Source organism: Mobula birostris, chromosome 17, assembly GCF_030028105.1.
Source record: "Mobula birostris isolate sMobBir1 chromosome 17, sMobBir1.hap1, whole genome shotgun sequence".
NCBI classification, from domain to species: Eukaryota; Metazoa; Chordata; class Chondrichthyes; order Myliobatiformes; family Myliobatidae; genus Mobula; species Mobula birostris.
This window is the reverse complement of record NC_092386.1, coordinates 53,156,011-53,181,780: the sequence shown is the minus strand read 5'-3', so window position 1 is coordinate 53,181,780 and position 25,770 is coordinate 53,156,011. Positions and strand designations below refer to the sequence as shown.

General features: G+C 38.1%; 1 protein-coding gene across 1 annotated transcript in view; it reads right to left on the bottom strand.

Moving 5' to 3' along the window:
- Positions 1–25,770, bottom strand: part of fbn2a (fibrillin 2a) — a 338,906-nt gene that overhangs the window by 67,601 nt on the left and 245,535 nt on the right. The window contains exons 35-41 of the mRNA XM_072281722.1: positions 24,853–24,975; positions 16,080–16,202; positions 13,985–14,146; positions 10,068–10,136; positions 7,818–7,943; positions 6,465–6,590; positions 4,372–4,521 (exon numbers count right to left, since the gene is read on the bottom strand). Of these exons, the coding sequence (XP_072137823.1) occupies positions 4,372–4,521; positions 6,465–6,590; positions 7,818–7,943; positions 10,068–10,136; positions 13,985–14,146; positions 16,080–16,202; positions 24,853–24,975 (879 nt within the window). The remainder of the gene's footprint in view (positions 1–4,371; positions 4,522–6,464; positions 6,591–7,817; positions 7,944–10,067; positions 10,137–13,984; positions 14,147–16,079; positions 16,203–24,852; positions 24,976–25,770) is intronic.

Genomic DNA, 25,770 nt, shown 5'->3' with positions numbered 1-25,770 from the left:
AAACCTTCCTGAACACATTTGACAAACTCTCTCATCTAGTCCTTTTACATTATGTGAACTCCAATCAATATGTAGGAAATTAATATTACCTACTAAAACAACCTTATGTTTCTTGCAACAGTCTGTGACCTCTCTGCAAATTTGTTCCTCTAAATCCTCAGACTATTGGGTGGTCTGTAATATAGCCCCATTAATGTGGTCATAACTTTCTTATTCCTCAGTTCCACCTACAATGCCTCACTAGACTGTAGAACATCCAAGAAGAAGACATATTAATTGATCTGATAAAGTGGTAAGTGATAAAATGGTGACTCAAGACCAATGGATTAATTAAGAATAGGGACATAAAGTTGGAGAGGAAGCCTGCAGGCAACATAAAAACTGACTGTAAGATTCTATAGAAATGTGAAGAGAGGAAAAAACAAGAGGAATTACAAAACTTTTAAGCCAGAAGAAAGGAAATTTATAATAGAAACGAATAAATGATTGTTTAAACAGAGAGTTTGGGCCAATTTTCACAAAAGAGGACAAAAATTATCTCCCAAGGCATTGAGATGAATGTCCACTAAGCGGGAGGAACTGAAAAAATCGGTAATAGTAGGGAAATATGGGAGAAGTGATCGGTTTGAAGGCCAATATATCCCCAAAGCCTGATAAACTATTTCTTTGAATACTTTAGCAAGGTCTCAGAAATAGTGGGTGCATTGATGTACATTTTCTGACAGTTTTTGGAGTCTGGAATATTGCCATTAGAAGCTCAGACGTCGAGGTACAATGGCCTGAGCTCCGAGTCTGTGAGTTTCTGTGATTCTGCTGGGAAAGTCGAAGGCCCAGCGTCTGCAAGTCTGAGTCCACTGCAGGCCAAAGGCAGCCTGTCCTGGGGTCGGAGGGCTGTTTATGTAGGTCTGTGGATGGAAGGGAGGAACGGAGCTCATTTTGCTGCTGTTGATTTGATTTGCCACTTATTGTGTTTTGTTTTATTTTGTTCTGTATTGTTCTGCTGAGCATTGTGGACAAGCTATGTTGGTGTGGAATGTGTGGTGACACTTGTGGGCTGCCTCCAGCACATCCCTAGTTTGTGTTGGCTATTAACGCAAACAACACGGTTCACTGTATGCCTCGATGCACGCGTGATAAATAAATCTGAATCTTGAATCTTGGATCAGTTACTGTGGATTGTAGGGAATCCAGTGCAGTTCAAATATTTGAAGAAAAAAAAAAGAGGGAGAGAAGGGGGAATTATAGACTGAGTATTCACATATCAATAGTGAGCTTAAAAAAGATGTGATGGTAGACTTATATTCATTGCAGTTTAGAAAACTCAGGGGGAACCTCATAAAAACTTATAAAGTTCTGAAAAGACTAGACAAACTAGTTGCAGGGAAGTGTGTCCCAATATTTGGAAGTCCAGAACCAGGATTACAGCCCATTCCTGCCATTCCCATATAACGGATACAACTAATTAAACTCAGCATCTTCATTGAAGCCTCAGTTATCAGCACTGGGCTAATAATTCACATCCACCCAAAATCACTGGGCTGGACAATGCATACAATGCCAGATGCCTGCTTCTTCAAATGAGCCCTCTACCAGCAAATGACCCATAGTCAGAATACCTATGGTGATCAGAAGAAAGAGACCTTGAAGCATATGTCAAGGAAAAATATGCAGACATCACAGACATCCCACCCTGCAAAAACTCATTTCAGGGAGGTAGCACCACCATTTCAGGAAGGTAGCATACCCACCCACCACAACCCCATACTATGTAATACTTTGTTTAGTGATTTTGTCTAATCTGTAAATCAAGTTGGGTATATGCAGCAAATATGACATTAAAATATGTACTTATATTATCATGTTTATTCTATTACAACTTTAAGCAAGTCTACAGGGAGTTTGGCCTCATCACGCAGGACATCAATAGAGTAGCTCCTTGGCAGCTAGCCAGCTAGTTTAAATCAGGGGTCCCCAACCTTTTTTTGCACTGCGCACCGGTTTAATATTGACAATATTCTTGCGGACCGCCCGACTCGGGGGTGGGGGGGGGAGTGCAAGGAAGGGTGGTGGGTGTTGAACGTGACTGGAATATAGGTGATAAGTCAACTGTAAGTCACTTGTAAGTGGCTACTACACTCAATTTCATTTCTAAAGGGGTTTATCTACGAATTCCATACTAAACACACAGCACATATTTTCCTCGGATGAATATAGTGATAAGTCAATTATAACAGTGGTCCCAAACCTCCGGGCTGCGAAGCATGCAGCGGTAGCCAGAACGCACTCAGCACATCTTTAAGAAAAAAGTCGAAATAAACAAGCTAATTGATTAGGTGCCGCCCGGCACGTAAATGTCTGCCCAGATCAGAGACGACGCAATCGCCAATCGCCTCTGATCTGGGCCGACATTTACATGCCGGGCGGCCCTAATTCCTTTGCATGTCTTGGGTCACTGATGACCTCGCGTGCGTTAAAACTCAACAGTGCGTGACAGGGAATGAGGAAAGGTGCAGCTGACTCATATCATTTCATATCGCCAAATCATATTGTTTCCTTGCGGCCCGGTGGTTGGGAACCACTCTTAGCACAAAGAGAGACCAATCAGGATGCTCGCTCTCCCCCTCCCTCTCAAAAAAATCTATTTCCGGGATATTGTATATAATTTCCGGGCGTCAGGGAGCCACTATCGATATGCAGGAGACTCCCGGAACTTCCGGGAGAGGTGTGATGTCTGACATCACAAGCAGGGAAAAGCAAACCATCATCCTCAGTGATGCAACACTGTCATAAAGACACATCCTTTCCTCAAAAGGTGCAGTGCGTCAGTAAAAAGGGAACCAAGTCCTTTAAAATCAGAGGAAATGCCTGCGCCTGTTGCAAACAGATTGATTTTTCCAGAATTGGATTCCTACACGTTTTTTTTGATAGACATCACCCTTGAATCAGGGCATTGTTCATGATGGACAGAATGACTGGTCAGTAGAATCATGTATTTAACAGTTTGTAATATAGAATCATTTAGAAAAAAAAAAGTCCTGTATAATTAATTGCATATTGTGGGTTTGATTGTTGCTTCTCCAAAGGCTTGAAGAGAAATGGCTCCTGAACTAGAGTGGATAAATGTACTCACCCCAACCCCAAACTGATTCTACAACCTATGGGCTCACTTTCAAGGACTATACAACTCATGTTCTCGATATTATTTATCACTTATTTATTTAGTATTATTACCATTTTTCTTTTTGTATATGCTCAATTTGTTATTTTTTTGCAGTTTGATTGTTGTCACGTTATGTTATGTGCGCTGTTTTTTTGTTGATTCTATTGTGTTTCTTTGTACGTATTGTGAATCCCTGCAAGAAGATGAATCTCAGGCTGGTATACAGTAACATATATGCACTTTGATAATAAGTTGACTTTGAACTTTGAAAACAGTGGACTAGGCAAAAAAACACAATGGTTTAAGTTAAAGAACATTGGATGTCAAAATGAGACATTACAAAATGGATGAATTATGAACCACTGAATAGATTTTCTCATTCTAATGATCTATAAATCTTTGTATTTTTTGCTGCCTCTGGTCTTCTTGGCTGAAATGCATGTGGCTTAGATAGAAATGATGTTGCAATATAGAAAGAAATGATCAGTCACATGTAACTACAGTATATTGCTCTGCATAGAATTACTGATCACAGTATTTTGAGTAGCTTCACTTTCAAAGTACATATTGATCAAAAAGGACACATAGAACCATTAATACAACGCCTTCTGTTTTCAATAAAGTGCAATTTTGGTTAATTCAGCAGTTTGATTAAAAGTTCAAAGTAAGTGCTTCAGCTGAGTTTCATTTTGTGTTTCCTCGAAATGTTTGAGTGTGTTGATGTTTTTGATTTCCTCAAGGGCACACATTGCCACAAACATTTAATACTTGCTATTTTGAGATAGGACAAGAATAAATTGAGTGCCTGTCACCAATTTTCAGTGGAAGTAATGAAAACTAGAGAGCGAGGTATTACTTATAGCTTCAGCATGGGAATGGCCATATATTTCATTCATTCCAGAGTTGGCGAGCACAAGTATATTCACAAAAAAAACAACTAATGTAACTTCTTCCATTTTCAACTCACACAGTGTTTTCTAGCCACTGAGCCTACTAAATACCGTAGGAGAAAATGAAATCCATTCTTTCCTTTGTCTTGGTTTTCCAACAATTCGAAATACCCCGCAAGTTGTTTCTTTAAGCTAAATATTTTAGCTAAAACATAATATTTTATTTGCCTGAGTGAAAAAATGTACATTTTTTCATTTAACATTTCACTTTCATGAGCGAAGTGTTATGTGTGTAAAACAGTTGACAAGCTATTGACTCACATGTTGCAGGTGTCGGACAGGGTTCACAAGGTTTGTTCCAGCCTTTGCCAACGTTGTAGGAGCAGCAACACATTTTTTTAGTTAGGTTGAAGGGAAGCTCATTCTCACAGGTTTCATTATAATGCCGATAGCACAAGCTTTTCCTCATGTCTGGAAAATAAAACAGTAAGTGTACCCAAAACTAAAAACATATTTGTTTTCATAGTCATTAAGATGACAGATTATCTAGTTGGATTTTGGACTAACACATACCAACTGGTTTGTTGTTTCTAATCAAAAGAATTAATTATATATTGCTGCCGTTCTATTAGATGCCATTTGCTAGTGAATTCCAAGTGCAACTCAAAGGACTGCAGAGTTATACCTATAAGGAACTGTCATATTGATCTTCGTGCGATTTTCACATGATACATATCAGCTAGTGTAAACCATGAGATAAAACACCTTCAATATACTCTTTGTATTAAGTTTCCTAAGTTTGAGCTCAGTTCAAAATTTTTCATTCTGAACCCAATATTAAGTTTCTTCCCTTTGTTACTGTAAGCAATAGTAATAACTCGTGTTTTCGACAGCCTAAATCCAGGAATATTCCAGTGTTAATGACTAAAAGAGCAAATTTCATTTTCTTCTATCCCTGTTCATAATTTCTTTTTTATTCTATAATTAAACCAATTACCAAGACATATCGCTGATTTCAATGATGAATAGGATTAATGTGGTGCAAATCTACTGAAAGATCTAATTGACTGCTTGGAATAGCCACACCATTTAATATTTATAAATAGAGCCTGTATAACTGATTCCAATGCTAATGGTTATTGCTATTTGCCCAAAATAGCTGGTCACTCAGAATGAATGTGAATGAAACAGAACTTTATTGATTCCCATACTTGTGTAGCACAATGGCAATGATTTTCAATGTCATTAACCAGTTTCCCCTTTATAGCTTGAGAGATACATAATTTGTCCATATTCTTATGTGCAATATCTTTAGATTGCAGTTTCAACAAAAGAAAGACTCAACAAACTTTACTTCTCATGTAATTTCAAAATGAAATACTCTCATAACTGTCTTTCCATTTAAATATAGAAGGAATTATATGCAAAAGTCATATTGAAAATGCACATTCAGTTTAATTACATTCAATGCTGTCATTAAATTGCAAAGCTTGTAACAAAGATTTACAAGTATGTTCCTGGGACTGGGGAACTTGGGGTATAAGGAGAGACTGGATAGTATGGGATTTGTTTTTTCCTCAGAGCTTAGGAAACTGACGGGTGACTTTATAGAGGCTTAGAACATCATGAAGGTCATAAATGCATTTAGACAGTCTTTTCCCTAAAGTGAGAGGGGGAAGGTTTAAAGGGGATCTCAGGAGCAACTTTTTAACTCAGAGGGTGGTGAGTATATGCCAGAGGAAATAGTAAAGGTAGATCTAATTACGGCATTTAAAATGCAGTTGGACAGTTACATGGAGAGGAAATGTTTAAACTGATAATGGCAAAATGCAGGTAAATAAGATGACTCAGTGAGCCAAACTGGCATCATAAGTGAATTGGGCTGAAGTGCTTGTTTCCATGCTGTATCACTCTGTGAGTCTATAATTTTTTGACAATCAAACTTTCATTTTCTATTATCTCACTGCTTGACTTTTGAATAATGCTGAGACTGGAAATCAAGTTCAGCTACAATCAGTAGGTTGCAGTTATTAAAGAACTTTAGGAAAATATCTGAAATACCAATTTCCTGAACAGCTTTACATCCTGACTGCTTACTAAAATGACATTCATCTAGCTTTATATGATTGCCAACATCATCATTGTAATCAAAACAATATTTCACAGCTGGAAACACTTGAAATTGCAAGGCAATGAACTTAAATGAAAATCACTGTGGATCACTGATTCTCCCCCTGACAACCCCAATAACAAACCCGCATCTTAATGTACGAAATTGCTGAACGTTTTGATCTTGCAAACCATCGACAGCCCTTCCTCAATAACAACACTAAAGAACAAGTGTTTAATGGATATTCCTTCATGGAAGTTACATTTTACATTAACTAACTTTGATTAATAATCAGAAAACTCACCCATACAGTTGTTTCCACCATTTATTTGCATGTACTCTGGAGGACAGACACATGTGTAGTTGCCCAGTGTGTTGTAGCATGTGCCAGGTCCACAGATACCAGGATAGGTGATGCACTCATCAATATCTATCAAACGATACACAGCAGATTGGTTACTTATAATAGGAAACACATTTCAACACAATATATGAATCTACCTTCATGGCATTCACCAAAATATGATGTATTAGCCAACGTACATTGAAGTCTACACTCCTGATTTGGTTCCATTGATTTCAATGGAACAAAGTTTTGAAAGCGGAGTAATTTGTTCATATGCAACGTTACTGCATGCAATATATGTCCCTGTCCTCTGCCCTGTATGTTTTCACTCACTGGAGTACCAGAGAAAGATATGCACCAGGATATTAATTTGTGCCACTATGACTTGATGCAGGACGTATAAAATTCTTGCTCAGAACTCATGGATTTAATTTCAATGATTGGCCATATAGTATTTTTAAAGAGTAAATGTTCTTAATAGAGAAATAAGAACATAAACTAACTCCTGTAACAAAATAATACCACAACATAGTGAAGTTTTGAGAGTAGTCAACATTAACTGGAAACATATTGAATATGGGCAATGCTAAATTCCAATCCTTTATGTGGCTTTAATCTGCAGGCCAGGCACAAAAAGATGGAGAATGGTTCTCTTCCCTCAGGTGCCAGGAGTGCCTCCAACATATTATTCAAAATGCAGTGGGAAGATCCAGTTAATGGAACCAGCTATGAATAAATGAGACACAAGGACATAGATCCTGTACTGTAGGAAGTTTAAAGACCTTTCGTACAAGATTAATGCCAACAAAAAGATCAATAACTTACATCAGCCAGTATTTTCAACTTTAGCCCAAGGCATTATTCCAAACTATACGTATATCATCCACCTAACATGTATTAATGAGGATCAAAGCTAACATTCATGTTCAATTTCTCTCAAATGTTATTGCTCCAGAAATAATGTACTTCCTTCACAGCTTTCTCACACTGCCAAGTATTCATTAGTGGTAAGCTCTCACCTGAACACAGTGCAAGGCACACATCTACATACTTCCCTCTCTCTTACAGGAGATGACAAAAACATCATGTAAATTTAGACTTGCCTGGGATTAACATTAATATCAGATCCTTACAAACCTACAACCTCTGAACTCTGCCAAGAATAGCAATGGAACCAATTTTGGAGGCTGACTACCATGCACTGATATAACTATTTATCACTACTGATAGTGGATAAACTTCTGGTCAATAGCATTTTATAGAAAAGTTGCAGGAGTTAGTTACTTTTTTCCAAATATACCCTTAACTCACCTTCACAGATGCGAGTGTCTTCATTTAAGTAATAGCCAGCTGGACATTCACACTGGAAACTGCCAAAAGTGTTGACACAGTTCCCACCTTGACACAAGCCTGGCAGCTCCTGGCACTCATCAATATCTGAGATGCAAAATACATGTGGAGAATTGTTCACAACTTCAGGGCAAAGGAGACAAACTCACTGTACCGCAGTGAGTAACTAAAGAGATTAAGGACAGTATTACATTAAAAAGAAGATAGAGTAAACAAGTAGAAAACGAATGATATTAATGAGACTAAGAGTGGCCAAAATCCAAAACTAATGTCCTAACTCAGAGTTCTACAAGAGACGGCTATAGAGATAGTGGGTGCACTACTGAAGATTTTCTTTTGTTAACTAGATTTTGTAATAGGCCACATACAAAATGGTGTAGGAACTCAGCAAGTCAGGAAGCATCTATGGAGGAGAATAAACTGTTGATGTTTCAGGCCGCGACCCTGATGAAGACGCTGTTTATTCCCCTCCATAGATGCTGACTGACTTGCTGAGTTTCTCCAGCATTTTGCGTGTGTGGCTCTTGACTTGCAGCTTCTGCAGAACCTCCTGTGTTTTTAATACTGGCAGTGAACTGGAGAGTAGCAAGTGCAACACCATTGATCAGAAAGCAGGGAGGTCAGCAGCAGCATGAGATCGTTCTCTGTGAAGCAGTCAGCTCATAAGTTGGCTCAAGTGATCCAAAATTTCAAAAGCCCTTTACAAAGTGCAATACAAATAGTTAAAACAGAAAATAATAGCTCAAGAGGTTGTGGCTAATATATTAGAAAAGACAGAGGATTGGTTAGAACAAAATAGGATTAAGTGAATCACTGTTAGGAAGTTTGGTTGCTACCTGTCCCAGATCTCAAGTCCAGTGGATTCTGGTTAACTGGGACACATCAGGACCAGTACATTTTGGCCTAATTAAGTGGCTGCCCAATTAGCCAAAGTTTCCTGGAAATAGTTAAAAAGGTATAAAAACTACAAGCTGCTTTCTAACCAAGTTGCAAATTATATATTTTAAGTGAAGTACAGAACAAATACGAACACTCTCAATAAAACTGGTGGTTGTCCAACGATGACAGGATACCTGCATGGGTGAATTTTTCAAGTGGAAAAGCTGTTGCACTGGGGCAGTTAAATTTGGAGGTCTGGTCCAGTGGGATGAGAAGACGTTACAACTGGGGTCTTCTCTGGTTGCAGTGGAAGACCATGATTCCTTCTGTGTCCCATCATGTCCCTTGTTTTCCATATAGCATAGCAGAACTGCCTTCCTAGCAGCTCTCACTATAGATCTCATTGCTAGTCCGCTGCAGCTGGCTTCGCATGCTAGGACAGGCATGTTCCTATCTCACCAGGGTATGAGATTGGCCTGCTACCCTCATTTGGTTTAGCCTGCCTGTCAAAGCAGTATACCAGAGTGTGGCTGTTGTCAAATGCAAACAGTTACTTGGAGCCACAGGTGACAGCTAAGTGTCTGGTGGAGTCCAAAAGGTAACATTCAATAGGATGGTCAAAATCTTCAAATTCTTCATCATTTCCAACTTGATGAAGTAGTGAAATCATTTCACTTTCACTTCCGGCCGTTTCTGGCGTTTCCAAGTCTGAACGTTTGAAACTGCAGTGAGGAAAACAGTTCTGACTTGTCTTGCTGCTTATCTCTTGCCAGCTAGCAGTGGCAAAAATCCATGCTTTTTGAACACAACCACACACAACTGATGCTACTTAAAAACTTCGTTCTAAGCATGGTGTAGTGCCTAACGTTTACATGATGCGTACCCAACTGAAGCTAGTTAAACATGCAGCAAGTCTCTTGTCCCAATAAAGTGGCATATTGCCCCAAATAAACGAAGGTATCCTGGCTATTTTCTCTATTTCTTTTGTTCTTTAAGAGTTTCCCCAAATAAGTATCTGCCCTGGTTAACTGATGGCCCAATTAACAGGAATCCACTGTATTAACTGTTTCCCTTTCCACGGTTTGGCCGAATTCCACTCATCCACCAGAAAAAGCCTGTTTGGGCAGACCTCCTTTGGTTCTTTCCTTCCATCTGCCATGTGTTGTTTTCTCCCCAATTGTTTCTCCTCCATTTCCAACAACTGAAGTAGAAGTGTGACACTTTACTATTGATGGCAAGATGCAAAATTCACTTAGAGAAAGTTTACAAGCTCAGGTACTTTGGGCATTGGGTTAGAACATTCTACAAGACAGCTATTATCCATATACTTACCCTCTAAGATGACAGTAATGGCATTAGGTCTAAATCCTTCACCTCCTGGACAGAGTATCTTGTAATCAGCTGTGAATATAAAAAACAGGCATTCAAAATTGTTATTTCAGCAAAAAGATTCAGCAACCTTTGGAATTTTCTTACCAATGCTTGACTTTGTTATTTACATATAATGAAAATTGAGTCTTTTTGAGCACACCACTACAGAAATTTCCATGTCTTAAGTATCTTATTAGAAGGTGATACCTCTGCTACGTAAAATACTTCATGATGAATTTTAAACACTGTTGCACTCTGGAGTCTAGTTTTGTGTTCACTCATGTATTTGGTAATCAGTTTTGATTTGTTCAATCATGCATCTTTATTTTCAGTTCTCATGGATCTCTATAAAATAGTGCACTTGGGTCTACTTATAACTTTCTGCTCTCCTTTCAGGGCAAGTCACGGTGCTTTAGGGATAGCCAAAGAAGTACTTTTAACTTGCAGTCCTTACTGTAGCTGTGGAAATGCAGCGGCACTGCAAACCCTTAAAAAACTGCAACTTGAAAACAGCCAGATATCCTATTTCACTGATAATTAATGTCTGGAACAGCAGGGAAATACCTCCTGCTCTACTTAAGGGGCCTTAGTTTTATATTTCACCCAATGATTACATCTCTATCAGTACAGTATCCCTTAACTTGCACAGTTTTATTGGCTTAGAGTGGTATTTGAACTCACAATCTTTGGAACTGGCCGTCAACTGAACACAAAATGAAGTAAGTTTTCCAGTATTGCTCATACACTCATTCAGAGGTGGTGAACCTTTGGGACATATGCCCAAGATGGCACAGACAAAAATATTGTTGCATTTGATTCTTGTCCACAATAAAAAAGATACATGATTATCTTTTCTGCTAAATGAAACAGAGAGTCATTTTTTTTGATAACCCAAGAACTGTGAGATGTTTTACAGGAAACATTTTGCATCAGCTAGATGGTTGTGAGAAAACATGTTGTTGAATTATATGTTTAGAAATTTTTGCAGACAGACCTGGTGTATTTGGATACTAAACAGTTACAATAACAATACCATTTAGAAACATTGTTATTTTTCTTTAAAATGATAAATATTTTAAATTTTTGAACAAGTTTTTGAAAATGTGTCAGTTATTTCAATGTCTCTTAAAATTTTATTAATGGTAAAACAATGAGTGCACATAAATAAGTAACACCACTCATCCTTTTTCCTTTAAAAAGTTCATTACTGTTACTAATTCGTTAATCAATGATAATCTCTGCTCAAAATTACCATGGCACGCAAGAGAATATTTTAGAAGATTATCACTATTTGGGCACAAAGGGTTTGCCATCCCTGTACTAATATATATGATTATCTATGTGGTGATATTCTTTCAAAACAAAATTATCTACTTCTTAAAATCACCATAGTATACGACAACCATGATGCTAGAACTCAAACAATTCAAGCTTTGTTTTTCCTCCAAATCAACAATTGTAATGTTTCTAATGTTACTCAATCTTGGACTGTTAGAACAGTCTGTATGTGTAAATGCCAGAAGGCCAAATGTACACAGGCCCCTGAACCCGAAGATGACTCTAATTGCTTTCTAGTCCTGCCAAAGGGTCTTGGCCTGAAATGTTGGCTGTTTATTCCCCTCCATTGATGCTGCCTGACTTGCTGAGTTCCTCCAACATTTTACGTGTGTAACCAGAGTTCTTGGTTTTGTAAGCTTGAATGTTTTTGCTCATAAAGCTGTTAGACATTTGATTTCTATAAAAGCGAAGAAGATAGGCTTAAGTTCATGTTCTAATATACAGAAACACGACAGCTTAAAATATATGAATATTAATCAACTTAAGGTTGTCATAGCTGGAAGGAATATTGAGGTTAAGCTCCCGCTAGTGTGCTTCTCAAATAGCCTCTGACAACCAAATCCAGCTCCTGGCATTCACATGTGGTTTATCTACTAATCCAAGCGGAACCATTTCTACTGACAGGAGAAAGGACAAAGGCAGGTTACTGGCATCTTAAAACCAGTCCCTCCAGGCAGATGGAGCGTGTCTGCTGTGGTTGGCAACTCTCCTCGGAGAAGGAAATCTCTGATCTCAAACATCAACTGCTACTCATGGAGAAGGCTTTCGCAGTAAACCCTGATGAAAAATGCAGAGCTGGAGTCCCTAAGGCAGTCCTATGTTGAGTTCAATGCTTACTGGCAAATCCTCTGTGGATTCATCAGCTGTGTGGAGAGGCCAAGCCTGCTGCATGGGCAACAACTTATTCTCCATATTGTACTGCATTGGTTTGCATATTGATTGGTGGTGCTGCACCAACAATGTAGACAGCTAGGACACAACATCCATGGATTGATCCTGACCAACAGAGGGCATCACATATTATTTTTAGCATGTCATGTTCCATTGCCGTATATAGGAATACTGTTTTTATAGAAACTTATTCTGGCACTAAGATTATTGATTTTTTACAAGCATTATTTAGCAAAACTAATTTTTCATTTACTACTCTCCAATTAAAAGAATAATTGGGATATTGTGTCAAACTGGTCCATGATTCAGGCATAAAAGGGCCAATTTTCCAAGTCTGTTTGTGGCTGGAAACTTTGTCTGCCAACTGCACAGATCAGAACATTGTGTAAGCAATGTACATGAAATTCATTTTACTGGATCCAAAATCATCGGCAGTGTGCCCATGATTTCCTGATGGTACTTAGGGAACTGACAAAACTCCCACTGGCCATTTAAATTCAGAGAACTAATCCTTGGAAAACTAGGCAGCAGACTTAATGGCTAATAAAATTGCAACTTCACTTTAAAAGGATTTCCATAACAATTTTGTTATGCTCAGTATTAGGTTACTGTTTGGTCCTTTCAGTATTTGGAAGATCAAACAATCTTGATCCTGCTTTGAAGTATAATGATAAAATAAAATGATTTTCGAATAGGTTTCTATGTAACAGCTGGTCTGGGGTGACACTACAACAAGGTTCTATCAGCGGAAGTGACAGATAAAGGATAATGTTAATAGTGTGTGAACTATAGAAATTGGAGCTGGAGAAGCAAATATTCTCTTGAGCCTCTACACAATTCACTAAAATCACGACTGAACTTCATGAACTTCCACTTTCCATTTTCTATTTATGATTTGTAATTTAAATTTTTAGTATTTAGTATCGATTTGTACTCCAGGGAGCAGGAAGCACAGAATCAAATATCACTGTGATGATTGTACGTTCTAGTATCAATTGTTCGGCAACAATAAAGTATAAAGTATACATCCACTTTCCCACTCAATCCCAAAAAACATGATTTACTAAGTTTTCAAAGTCGAATAGTGTCAAACTATTGAGAGAGAGACAGAAAGACTCACAACGCTTTCTATGGACAAATATCTCTTCATTTAAGTGCTAAATGACTGTTCCATTTCTCTGACAATAATTTCAGACTCTTGCGTTAGGAAAGAAGGCAAAATGCAATGGCCTGAAAGGAATGTTGAAGGCAACAGATAAATGCACATCAATGCACACAAAATGCTTGAGGAATTCAGCAGGTCAGTCAGCACCCATGGAGATGTATTAATAGTCGATGTTTTGGGCCAAGACCCTTCACCAGGAGTAGAAAGGAAGGGGAAGAAGTCAGAATAAGTTGGGAGTGGGAGGAGGAGGAGTACAAGCTAGAAGAAACTAAATTCACATGCAGTTCTCATTCTTTAATCTCATTCAACTTCTAATTCACCACAGCATTAAAAACTTCTCGATGTGTCTTCTACTTTGCAAATAAGCACTAGATATCTGTTTATCATTTCCTTATTCCTACTGGAATATGCTTTTGCATCAGGGATACACATATTTTCTTTCTTTCTATTGATCTACAACTGTTCTATGAAGGAGTGTACATACTTGAATTGACATCAGGGCAGATTTCACAAGGGTTGCCCCAAGCATTTCCTAGAGAGCAACAGCATGAAGCACGAGTGACACCAACACCAATGTCGACACTGCAGGACAGGCCTCCATCACCTCGTTGGCCATATTCCAAATAACAATTCCCAACACGGGTATCTATTTCCCAGAAATAGGAAAATTATATTCAGCAAACATTTACATCACAGGTAAGGCACAATTTTTCTGACATTTAATGACAACACAATTTCAGACAAAATTTGTGGGGTAGATTTTCACTTGATCTTATTACGTTTGTTGGTGTTGGTCAAAGACACTGCAGCTGATGCTTTATGTTTGTCATATTCATATTAAGTTAATCATCATAAAACTGAGAATGTTGTTAAATATCTGAATCAATTATCTGAGTAATGGTACTATGAAACAAAACCTAATTGTTTGTAATGGTGTGTCTTAATTAACCATACCTTAAATAATGAACAAGATGCAAGAAAGTATAACAATTATCTGTTAGTATTCACATCATCTGGATGTGATGATGTACATTTTTCCTCGTTTTTGATCAAAACACACAATTTCATGGAATGGCCCCAAGACTCCCTCTCTGAGACTAAGTTCCAGCTCTGAACTTCATTTGATAAAATAGCAGGAATTACAGTAGATTAAGAGGACCAGTGCTACTGTACCTACCCAATGGAGATGCAGCCTATGGGCACTGACAAAAATAAATTCACTCTTTACAGATACTACATTTTCTTAATGAGTTTTCCAAATCACATGAAAAATTACATTAAATGCATATTTAAATTGACTTTAGTTATTTTTTAAATTCCTTTATGTTATGTTTCAGAAAAAGAAGTCACTGCTTGTATACTTTTATGCGCAGCAACTGAGCAATACAACACAGAATAGAAAGTCAAGATTTCTTTTCCTACTTGCAGAAATGTAAGGTTAAATAATGCAACTGAAAGCATAGTGTACCAAAAGAACAAACGTTTCCAGAAAAATCAACTGTAGAAAGGAAATAAATAGGAAAACAAAATGCTTAAGCATAGCTATTTTGATGAAAACTCTCATTCCCATTTTGCCATTGATTTCATGTATGCTTCCTTTACACATCAATATTGTTTGTTTCTGTAACATGAGAAAAGGAAAGTTGGTGATGAAATAACAGCACAGAGGAATGTCCTACGCATGACATCTGTATGTACATCAAAATGGCAGCTCTAAGAAGATGCTGTTTCTCTAAGAGGAATTAAGAGAAAGTGCATAAGAGGCTTACAGAGATACTAGCTTGATCAAAGGACATGTTCTATAAGGTGAGCTTCGACAAAGTTGGGTTGTTTTCTCTGGAGTGACAGAAGCTGAGGGGAGACCTAAATTGAAGTTTCTAAGATTATGAGAGGCATAGATAGAGTAGAGAGCCAGTACCTTTATCCCGGAGTCAAAGTGTTTAATACCAGAGGGCATACATTGAGGTGAGAGGAGGCAAGTTCAAAGGAGATACACAGGGCAACTTTTTTTTTACATGGAGAGTGGTGGGTAGAGCTGGAATGCACTGACATGGGTAGTACTCGAGGCAAATATGACAGAGACTTTTAAGGCGGACATGAATGTGTAGCTTAGTTAAGCATTTAATGATTTCAGCACAAAATCATGGGCTGAAGGAACTATTTGTGTTGTACTGTTTTATGTAACAAAAGAGAAGTAATAAATGGATTGAAAATTCATGATGTATTCATGTTTATAGCCAAAAGATTACTTCAACTCCATTTTTACTCAAAAGTTTCAGATATTGAGAGATGGTTACAAATGTTTCTCATTTTGAAGTATCTAAGGTTCAGTGAAAATCATATATCAGTTTATCTTAATAATATTAATTTATTTTATGGAATCTTTGATTATAATTTTGATTTATTTGGTAACAGATTGCACAATGCAATCCCTAATGATTCTCACATTATTCATTATGATTCCTGCCATTATTCTTAGAAATTCTTCTGGAAATTATTTATTGCATGGACAGCACAAAGAAATACATTATACATGAAAAAAAGCCATTGCGTAAGTTTTTAACAAAATAATGACTTACCCACACAGCCAACTCCAGTTGGATTAAGCTCAAAATCAGCTGGACAATTGCACAGGTAATTTCCTGGTGTATTTACACATAAACCATTGATGCAATTGACTGGATCAGCACACTCATTAATATCTGTAGAATTAATGAAAAGAATGTTTTGCTTTGAGCCCATTCTTGTGTTATAGTATTCTGTAACATGCGTTCTACTTCAGGATTTACCAAAAGGTAGTCATTAGTAATATAATCAAATACCCCTTAAGGTAATTTTCACCAAAGACAAAAACATAGACATGCATCATCTCTAACTGCAAGAACTTAACAATAATTTCAAACTATTTGTACTTGCTTTGTTCCATTATGGCTTAGTTTCCTTACCACTGGGAGAAGATTCTCAGGAGATTACAAAACAATATAAATTCAGAATTAACATTTTTGGTTACCTTTCGGAGGTTTGTGACAGACACCCAAATCCATGGCTTAGATCACAGACTTGATGCAATGAACTAAACATTATGAAGAACTGCTTGGGCCATAACCAAAGGCTCACCTGTTCTGATAATAGATCTTTTCCCTGAAATGTTAATTCCATTTGCCTCTATACAGATATTGTCTGAGCCACAGTTCTTGCACCTTTTGCTTTTATTTAGATTTCTAGCATCACTGCCAGCTTACTTTTGATTTCTCTTGTGGAAGTAAAAAAAACACAGAATGCGTATTTTCACAGTGATATGATATCAAGTTTAAACTTTCAGCAAGTACCTGTTTGGCTATCTCATCATACTGTGTTTTACCAGACTTCCCCAAGAGAAGAAAAGATTCCTCTGAATACTGGATATTTTTATTGTTTTAAATACCCTAAATACCATACTCCTTCAACATTTTAAACAATCTGAACTTTTTGGGAATACGTAACGTTTATGAAAACAAGTTTGTTTTCATATATTAACTCTTCATGCCAGAATCATCTGAAAATGATTGACATCTGCAGCACTGACAGCTAACACTGAGTCCAAACACAAGAAAGGTTTACAAGGTCTTCTTAAGATACTTCTAAGGAAGAAATTCAATGGATTTTGTGGAGGCATTTCCTGAAACCAAACTAGCATGCATAATACACCTATGTATAGTAATCTTTTTACAATTACATTGCCCAATATAAAGCTAAAATAAAATTGAATGTAATTTTTCAGGAAAGCAGTAATATCCTGATTGAATTTTTTGAGGATGTAACTAAACACATTGATGAAGGTAGAGCAGTAGATGTGGTGTATATGGATTTCAGCAAGGCATTTGATAAGGTACCCCATGTAAGGCTAATTGAGAAAGTAAGGAGCCATGGGATCCAAGGGGACGTTGCTTTGTGGATCTAAAATTGGCTTGCTCACAGAAGGCAAAGAGTGGTTGTAGACAGGTCATATTCTGCATGAAGGTCGGTGACCAGTGGTGTGCCTCAGGGACCTGTTCTGGGACCCCTACTCTTTTTATAAACGACCTGGATGAGGAAGTGGAGGGATGGGTTAGTAAATTTGCTGATGACACAAAGGTTGGGGGTGTTGTGGATAGTGTGGAGGGCTGTCAGAGATGACAGCAGGACATTGATAGGACGCAAAACTGGGCTGAGAAGTAGCAGACGGAGTTCAACCCAGATAAGTGTGAAGTGGTTCATTTTGGTAGGTCAAATATGATGGCAGAATATAGTATTAATGGTAAGACTCTTGGCAGTGTGGAGGATCAGAGGGATCTTGGGGTATGTGTCCATAGGACACTCAAAGCTGCTGCGCAGGTTGACTCTGTGGTTAAGAAAGCATATGATGCATTGGCCTTCATCAATCGTGGGTTTGAGTTTAGGAGGCGAGAGGTAATGTTGCAGCTATATAGGACATTGGTCAGACCCTCACTACAGGAAGGATGTGGAAACCATAGAAATGGTGCAGAGGAGATTTACAAGGATGTTGCCTGGATTGGGAAGCATACCTTATGAGAATAGGTTGAGCGAACTTGGCCTTTTCTCCTTGGAGTGACAGAGGATGAGAGGTGACCTGATAGAGGTGTATAAGATGATGAGAGGCATTGATCATGTGGATAGTCAGAGGCTTTTTCCCAGGGCTGAAATGGCTAACATGAGAGGGCATAGTTTTAAGGTAGGTACAAAGGAGATGTCAAGGGTAAGATTTTTATGAGAGAGTGGTGAGTGCGTGGAATGGGCTGCTGGCAATGGTGGTAGAGGCAGATACGATAGGGTCTTTTTAAGATACTCCTGGATAGGTATATGGAGGTAAGAAAAATAGAGGGCTATGGGTAACCCTAGGTAATTTCTAAGGTAAGGACATGTTTGGCACAGCTTTGTGGGCTGAAGGGCCTGTATTGTCTTGTAGGTTTTCTATGTTTCTATTCCTGAAGTACAGGAAAGAGGAACTCAGGAATCTGCTAATAACCAGGGAAGTGGTATTGTAGTGCAGGCTGATAAGCTCCTAGATCCTGATGAACTTACACTTCAGTCTTAAAACAAATGGCTAGTTGATGCATTGGTTTTAATTGTACAGTATTGCCGAATTTAGAGTAGGTTCTATTAAACTGGAAAACAGCAATGTAACTCCTTTATTCATAAAGGGAGGAAAACAGAAAGAGGGAAGTACAGACTGGCATCTGACATGGAGAAGATGTTAGAAGCTTTGCTGAAAACATTTAGAAAAAATAAAATCAATATCAGCAATGGCAGAATGGTTTGCTGAAAGGAAAATCATATACTGTGGATTCTGGTTAATTGGGATTACATTGGGACCAGAACATCTTGTCCCAATTAAGTGGTTGTCTCAATTAAATTAAATTTCATGGAAATAGTTAAAAAGGTATAAAAAGACAAACTACTATTTAACTGAGTAACAAATTATGTTTTTAATTGAAATTTAGAACAAATTATAACACTACAAACAGTACTATAAAACTATGTATTAGTTCCTAAGAGTTATCAACAGATGAATCCAGGTATATGCTGCCACGCATGGGGTGTCTAAGGATGGGTAGCACCTCTGGTGAAGGGGCTTGCTGTGTCCATTCCAGGCCAGCTCACTCAGCTCTGGTCCCCGCCAGATACTCAGCTCTCAGTTGTGGCTCACAGTAGTTGTTTGAATGCGACAGTGGCCACACCCTGGTACACTTCTTCAACAGACAGGCTAAACCCAGGTGAGGGTAGCCTGCAGGTCTCATACCCGGGTGAAATAGGGACATGCCTGTCCCAGCATGTGAGTCAGCTCTGGTGGACGGGGCGGATGAGATCAACAGTGAGATCCAATGCCCAAGAAAGTAATTCTGCAATGCTTCATGGAGAGTGAAGGACACGATAAGGCACAGATGTAGTCATGGTTGTCCACTGCAACCAAGTAAGACCCCAGTTTATAATGACTACTCATTCTACTGGACCTGGATTTCCAAGGTCAAGAGAGTGGAACCAGACCAGTCTAATGGCTTTTCCACTTTAAAAACTCTCCAACACAGGTTTCAGTGTCATTGTTGAATACGACAGACGACTAAGTAAGATGATTCTGTATCCTTTTGATTGACTGTAAATAAACAAAATTAGGCCAGACACCCAGTGCAGATAATAGACTACCTTCAGGAATGTTTTTGATGGTTGCAACCTCCAAATTTTTATTTTCATTGTAGCATTCAAGATCATCTTAAATGATTTCAAATCCTTCATATTTCCTAACTTGTTGAAGTAGTGAAATAGTTTCATTTTCACTCTCAACTGTTTCTGGCATCTCTAAGCCTGAATGCTTGAAACTGCAGTGAGCAGAACAGTTCTGAATTGTCTTATTGCATATCCCTCGCCAACTATCAGTGACAAAAATCACTGCTTTTTGAGCACAAACGCATGCAAATGGGACTATTTAAGAACTGTTCACTTGGTGTAGTATTAAATGGCCACACAAGTTCACACGACTACCGCTAGTTAGAAACTGTTTGACAACAGTCTCCTGTCCCAATTAAGCAACATAGTGTCCCTAATAAATGAAGGCAATCCAGGTTTTTTTTTGATTAGTGTTTGCTCTTTAAGATCTATCTCAAGTAAGTGGCTGATCCGATTAAGCAGAATCCACTGGATTTGACCAATTTTTGTGTGTTCTTTGAACAAGTAACAGGCATTCAGGATAAAGAGGAATTGATGAATGATTCTAAAAGAAATTCAATGTGATGCTACATAATAAGAGTGGATAAAAAAGTTTGTGTTGTAAGAAATATCATGTTGTTTGCGTAGAAGATTGGCTGACTATGAGGAAACAGGCAGTAGGCATAAACATCTTAACCATAATCAGATGCAATGAATGGTGTCAGAATTTTTTCCAGTTGATATACAGGTAGTTCTGCTATAATGTGCTTTCAGAATGTGAATTATATGTATCATGATTGATTAATTAGGGAACACTATTTGCATTATGCAGGCTGAAATTTTTATAAAACAATTTTGATTAGGAAGTAGAAAACCACTTTGGTAATTGAGAAGCAGAAGAAAAAGCTGTCTTCAGAAACAAAACAATCTATGGGATAAATAAAAATCACTGCTTCAATTAAACTCCCCACAGTAATCAGATACAATAATCTCTGAAGTACATAGGCTGGCAATGTCACTATGGGAGGTTACAGGAAAATACAAAGCAATTGCTTCTACGATACTTTTGCAGGTGACACTAAAGTAGTTGGTGTCATTATCAGGTTTTACAGAGTGACCTTGATTGGCTGGATAAGTGGGCTAAGAAATGGCAAATCAAGTTTTATATAGATAAGTGAAAGGTGTTGGATTTGGGAAGACTTATCAGGGTAGGGCATTCATAGTGAATAGTAGGGCCACGGGAAGTATTGTTGAACAGAAGGATCTTGGAATATAAATACATGGTTCTCCGAAAGAGGTGTCGCAGGTAGACAGGGAGGTAAAGAAATCTTGAGGCATGCTGTCTTTATCAGTCAGGGCATTGATTACAGAAGCTGAGATGTTATGTTGCTGTTGGACAAGATGTTGCTGAGGCCACTTTTGCAATATTGTGTTCAGTTGCTGGGACCCAAGGGACTGAGTTATGGAGAGAGTTCAAACAATTTGGAACTGTTTTCAGTGGAATGTAGGAGAATGAGGGGTGATCCTATAGCACTTATAAGATCACGAGGGCATATGTGAGGTCAATATTTTAACTGTAATACAAAGTGAGTTGTACATTTATACTGAATGAAGATTGCTTTTTTATTTCTTTGCATCCAGAAATCTATCTGAACCATGGGGCTACATCTTTTGCAGTAAACAAGCTACAGCTTTTCTTTTGGCCCTTGGCACTTCACGATGAATACATTCTTACAGCTTTGTCAACACTTAAAGAATTCAGTTTCATTAAAGTTCTATCATTGTACATTTTTCAATTTGGAGCCCATTGTATCTGCTCTCTAAGAGCACTAGGCATCAGATAATGCTTGAAATGTATTTTCCTTATGCAGTCAGAGTTCTACAGCACAGAAACCGGCCTTTCGGCCCACATTCAGCATCCTCCCTACAGGTCCTAGTTGTTCACCTTCAGCTCACAACCCTCCAAGCCCTATTTTAACTATAACAGGTGACTAAAACTATACATGGAATTTAGAAGAATTTGGGGGGGGGGCGGAATCTCAGTGCAACCTATCAAATATTGAAAGGCCTTGATAGAAGTGATATGGAGAGAACGTTTCATATAGTGGGGGTGTCTAGGACCAGAGGGCATAACCTCAGAATAGAGGTACATCCATTTAGAACAGAGATAAGGAGGTACTTCTTTAGCCAGATGGTGGTGCATCCATGGAATTCGTCACCACAAGCAACTGTGGAGGTCAAGTCATTGGGTATATTTAAGACAAAGGTTGATAGGTTCTTGAAGGGATAAGGGGATAAGGCAGGTGATTGGGGCTGAGAGGGAAATGGATTAGCCATAATGAAATGGCAGTGCAGAATCAATGGGCCAAGATGGTCTTATGGTCTTACACAGTCCTTTTTTTTCCCGAGCTTGGGAAATTGAGAACTAGAAAGCATAGATATAACGTGAGATAGGAAAGATTTAATAGGAACCTGATGGGTAACCTTTACACTCATAGGGTAGTCAATGTATGGAATGAGCCGCCAGAGGAGATGGATGAGGCAGGTATATATATTAAGATAGTTCGTAGGCATGGTTTTGGGGACTGAGTGGAGAGTTAGGGGTTAGGCTAGAGCTTAGGGACAGGGATGTGGGGGAAGTTAGAGGACAGGCCAGAGTCTAAGCATTGCTACGTGTTTGAAGGCCAGGAACAAGGGCATGATTGGGTGTCAGGCTGGCACACTGGTGAGGATATTTGGAGTCCCATCATCGGAGATTCTGGAGTTTGAGGCCTAGTGTTCAGAGTCTTGTCATCGGCAAGTGTGGCATTCAAGGCTTGGAACTCAGGCCTTCACCTGTCATTATCTGTGAGTCCTGGGTCAATACTGAAGATCGAAACTTGAAGGTTGATCAGAAGTTTAGATCAAAGCCTGAAGGTCAATCAGAAGTCTAAATCAAAGCCTGAAGGTCAACTGGGCATCAGGATCAAAGCCTAAAAGCTGATTGGAGGTCCGGATCAAAGCCTGAAGGTCAATCGGGAACTTGGAGGTTTAGGCCCAAGGTTGTAAATCCATGAGTCCATTGGAGGCTGGAGGCCGAAGACGGCCTGTCCTGCGGTTGGAGGACTGTATATGTGCAATGGCAGGTGGGAGGAACAGGGCTTTTGCTGCTCTCTGTTGCTTGTTGTGCTCAGTGTAGCTCTGCCGAACTTATGGGACTTGTTTAGATGGAAATCTTGGTTGGCATGGTTCAGTTGGGCTGAAGGGCCTATTTGTGTGCTGTATGTCTATGTGATTTGTGCAAGGATGCTTTATTAAACAACATAAAACAACGTAAAACACAACCTTTAGTATTTTTAGCTTGCAGTAAAAAATAAACTTATTGTTATTAAAAACATCTTTATTTATGAAAGTCTTGTGGGAAAAGTCCGATTATTGTGAGTCTGAAACTTTTACGTCCCCAACTTCCTTTTCCCATTCATACAACTGTTTTTATAACATAATTTTCAATAATGTAATGTTTCCTAGGAACAAACTGTGAGTTGGATGAAGGCTAGAAAAGATACGATTACTAAATTTGTCTATTGTTCTAAGGTAGATAGTAAATTAAGTTGTGAAGCAGACTTAACGAGATTAGAAAAGAATACAAACAGATTAAGTGAGTGAGGAAAGATCTGGCGAAGTGTGTGAAAACTATCTAATTAAAATTAAACACACTCTCTTCATTGTCGCAGATTGCAGAGCTCTGGATGTCCTAGTGCACGATCACAAGAAAGTGTACTGTGCAGATACAGCAAGTAAATAGGAAAACCAGCAGAAGATTACTTGTTATTGTTAGGGGAAATTCATACAACAGTAGCGGGTGGGTCACGTTTTAGTTTCTTTTGGGTAATGTCAAATTGCATCTAGAGTACTGTGTTTATGGAAGGATTTAAGTATTGTGAAAGCAGTTCAGACGTTTATTGGACTGATATTTGGAACAGGTGGATTGCTTTGTGAGGTAAGGCTGTACAGGTTAGGCTCATGCCCACTGCAGTTTTGGAAGAGCAAGAAATTACTTTGACATAAACATAAAATACCTTGAAGCGTCTTGACAGGGTGACATGGAGAGGGCTTAATTAAAAATAAAGGGTCAACAATTCAAAAGAAGGATGAAATTATTTTTCCCTGAAAATCACAAATCTATGGAATTCTCTTCTGCAAAGAGTAATAGAAGCCAGTAATTGAATTTTCTTTTAGGGCAGGGGTGGATAAATCATGAATTGAATTGAATTTGAGTCCTGATGAAGGGTTTCGGCCTGAAACGTCGACTATACCTCTTCCTAGAGATGCTGCCTGGCCTGCTGCGTTCACCAGCAATTTTGATGTGTGTTGCTTGAATTGAATTGAATTTATTTCTTAAATCCTTCACATACATGAGGAGTAAAAATCTTTACGTTATACCTAAACGTGTAATGTGCAATTTATAGTAATTTGTAATAAATAGTATGTAAACAGGACTGTCAATATAACACAGAAATGCAATTGTATCAGCATGATTACTAAAACGCCAAAAATTTACCAGGGTTAGGCAGGAATGTGGGGCTGGATTGCATTGAGACCAGCCATGATTTCACTGAATGTCAGAGCAGGCTCAGGGTGCTGAGTAGCCTATTCCTGTTTGTGATTCATATATTTGTATGTAATGAGAATCTTATTACTACCTCTTGGTTGATAAATGGCCCTGTATTTCAAGCCAGCAAAGGCAAGCACTCTCTTGAAGATTGAGTTCAGCTGACATTGTACCATTGGTTGTTAATTTTTAATAATTTTTAAAGAGAAAATGATGTTTCATTTTTACTAGAAAAAAAACAAAGTATTTTGAAGAATGGGAGCATTCTCAATAATCTTTCAGAGGTCTTTACAGGAATACAACAGGATCCAGATAAACGTAATTTCGGCAAAAGCACAAAACAATGTTTGGAATTCTATCATTAAATTGTGGCACTTCCACTTTTTTGGTAGTTTAGAAATAATACTATGTGACTAACACAAGTCTCAAGACCTACTTATTTCAATGAAGATGAGAAACTGATGAAAAACTGTGGACTAAATTAGTATAATTCAATTGGCCTGTCTTACCACACACAAAGAAATATGATACAAGTTCTTGATACCTTCAAAAATTTAATTCCATAACTGTCCTTTTCCTACCTGTACAGTTACCTCCACTTCTGTCAAGTTCATAGCCATCATCACAGACACACCTGAAAACACCCTGAAAGTTCAGGCAGGTGCCAAAGACACAGATATTCTGAAATGAGCACTCATCAATATCTGGGAGAGAAAATAAACAGCTCTTATTTAATTATGAACTGGCAAATTGCGTACTAAATTGCAACAGAAATTTAACATTATGAAATTAGCTGGTCTTATGCTTTATTAGGATGATGATTTAATACCTTAGAAACTGTTCATTTTCAAGGCAAGTTCACAAAATCATTTCATACTTTAGCTCATGGTAGTCATGCTTGTGGAGCTTGAAATGGGTGGTCATGGTTTGGAAGGCCAGCAGTAATAATGTGGAAAAAAGGGTACCATAACATTGGTGAGATTTAGAAACAAGCTTTGGTGATCTCAGAAATTTGGTGGAAGGTTGTAATGTTGAGAAGATCATTTCTCATACTTTATCTCCTTCATTTCCTGATGTTAAGCAGAACTGGTCATCAGCATTTAGCAGGTGACATGTTAAGATGGAAAGCACATCCTCTTTAAAGAGCTTCAATACTGACCCTCTTATGAGTGAATTGGTAGTTGTCTCCGTACATTCCCTCTGTCATTGCAATTAGATTGTCATTTCCACTGAAATCAATCTATCTTTAGAACTAAATTTAATGATTATCAATATTTTCATTTATATTACAATTGCTCCAACAACATAGGAACAGATAAGAGATTGTTTAATACTATTGTACTTCAGAGTTTAATAAACAGGACAAACTACACCAAATATTATACTCAATTCAATAAACAGGATTTTCTATGAAAACAGGATTCTGAAAGTTTGGGAAATAACTTGCCATACTGTTCACACCCTGTTTTGACCACAACAATTATTCCCTGACCTTATGC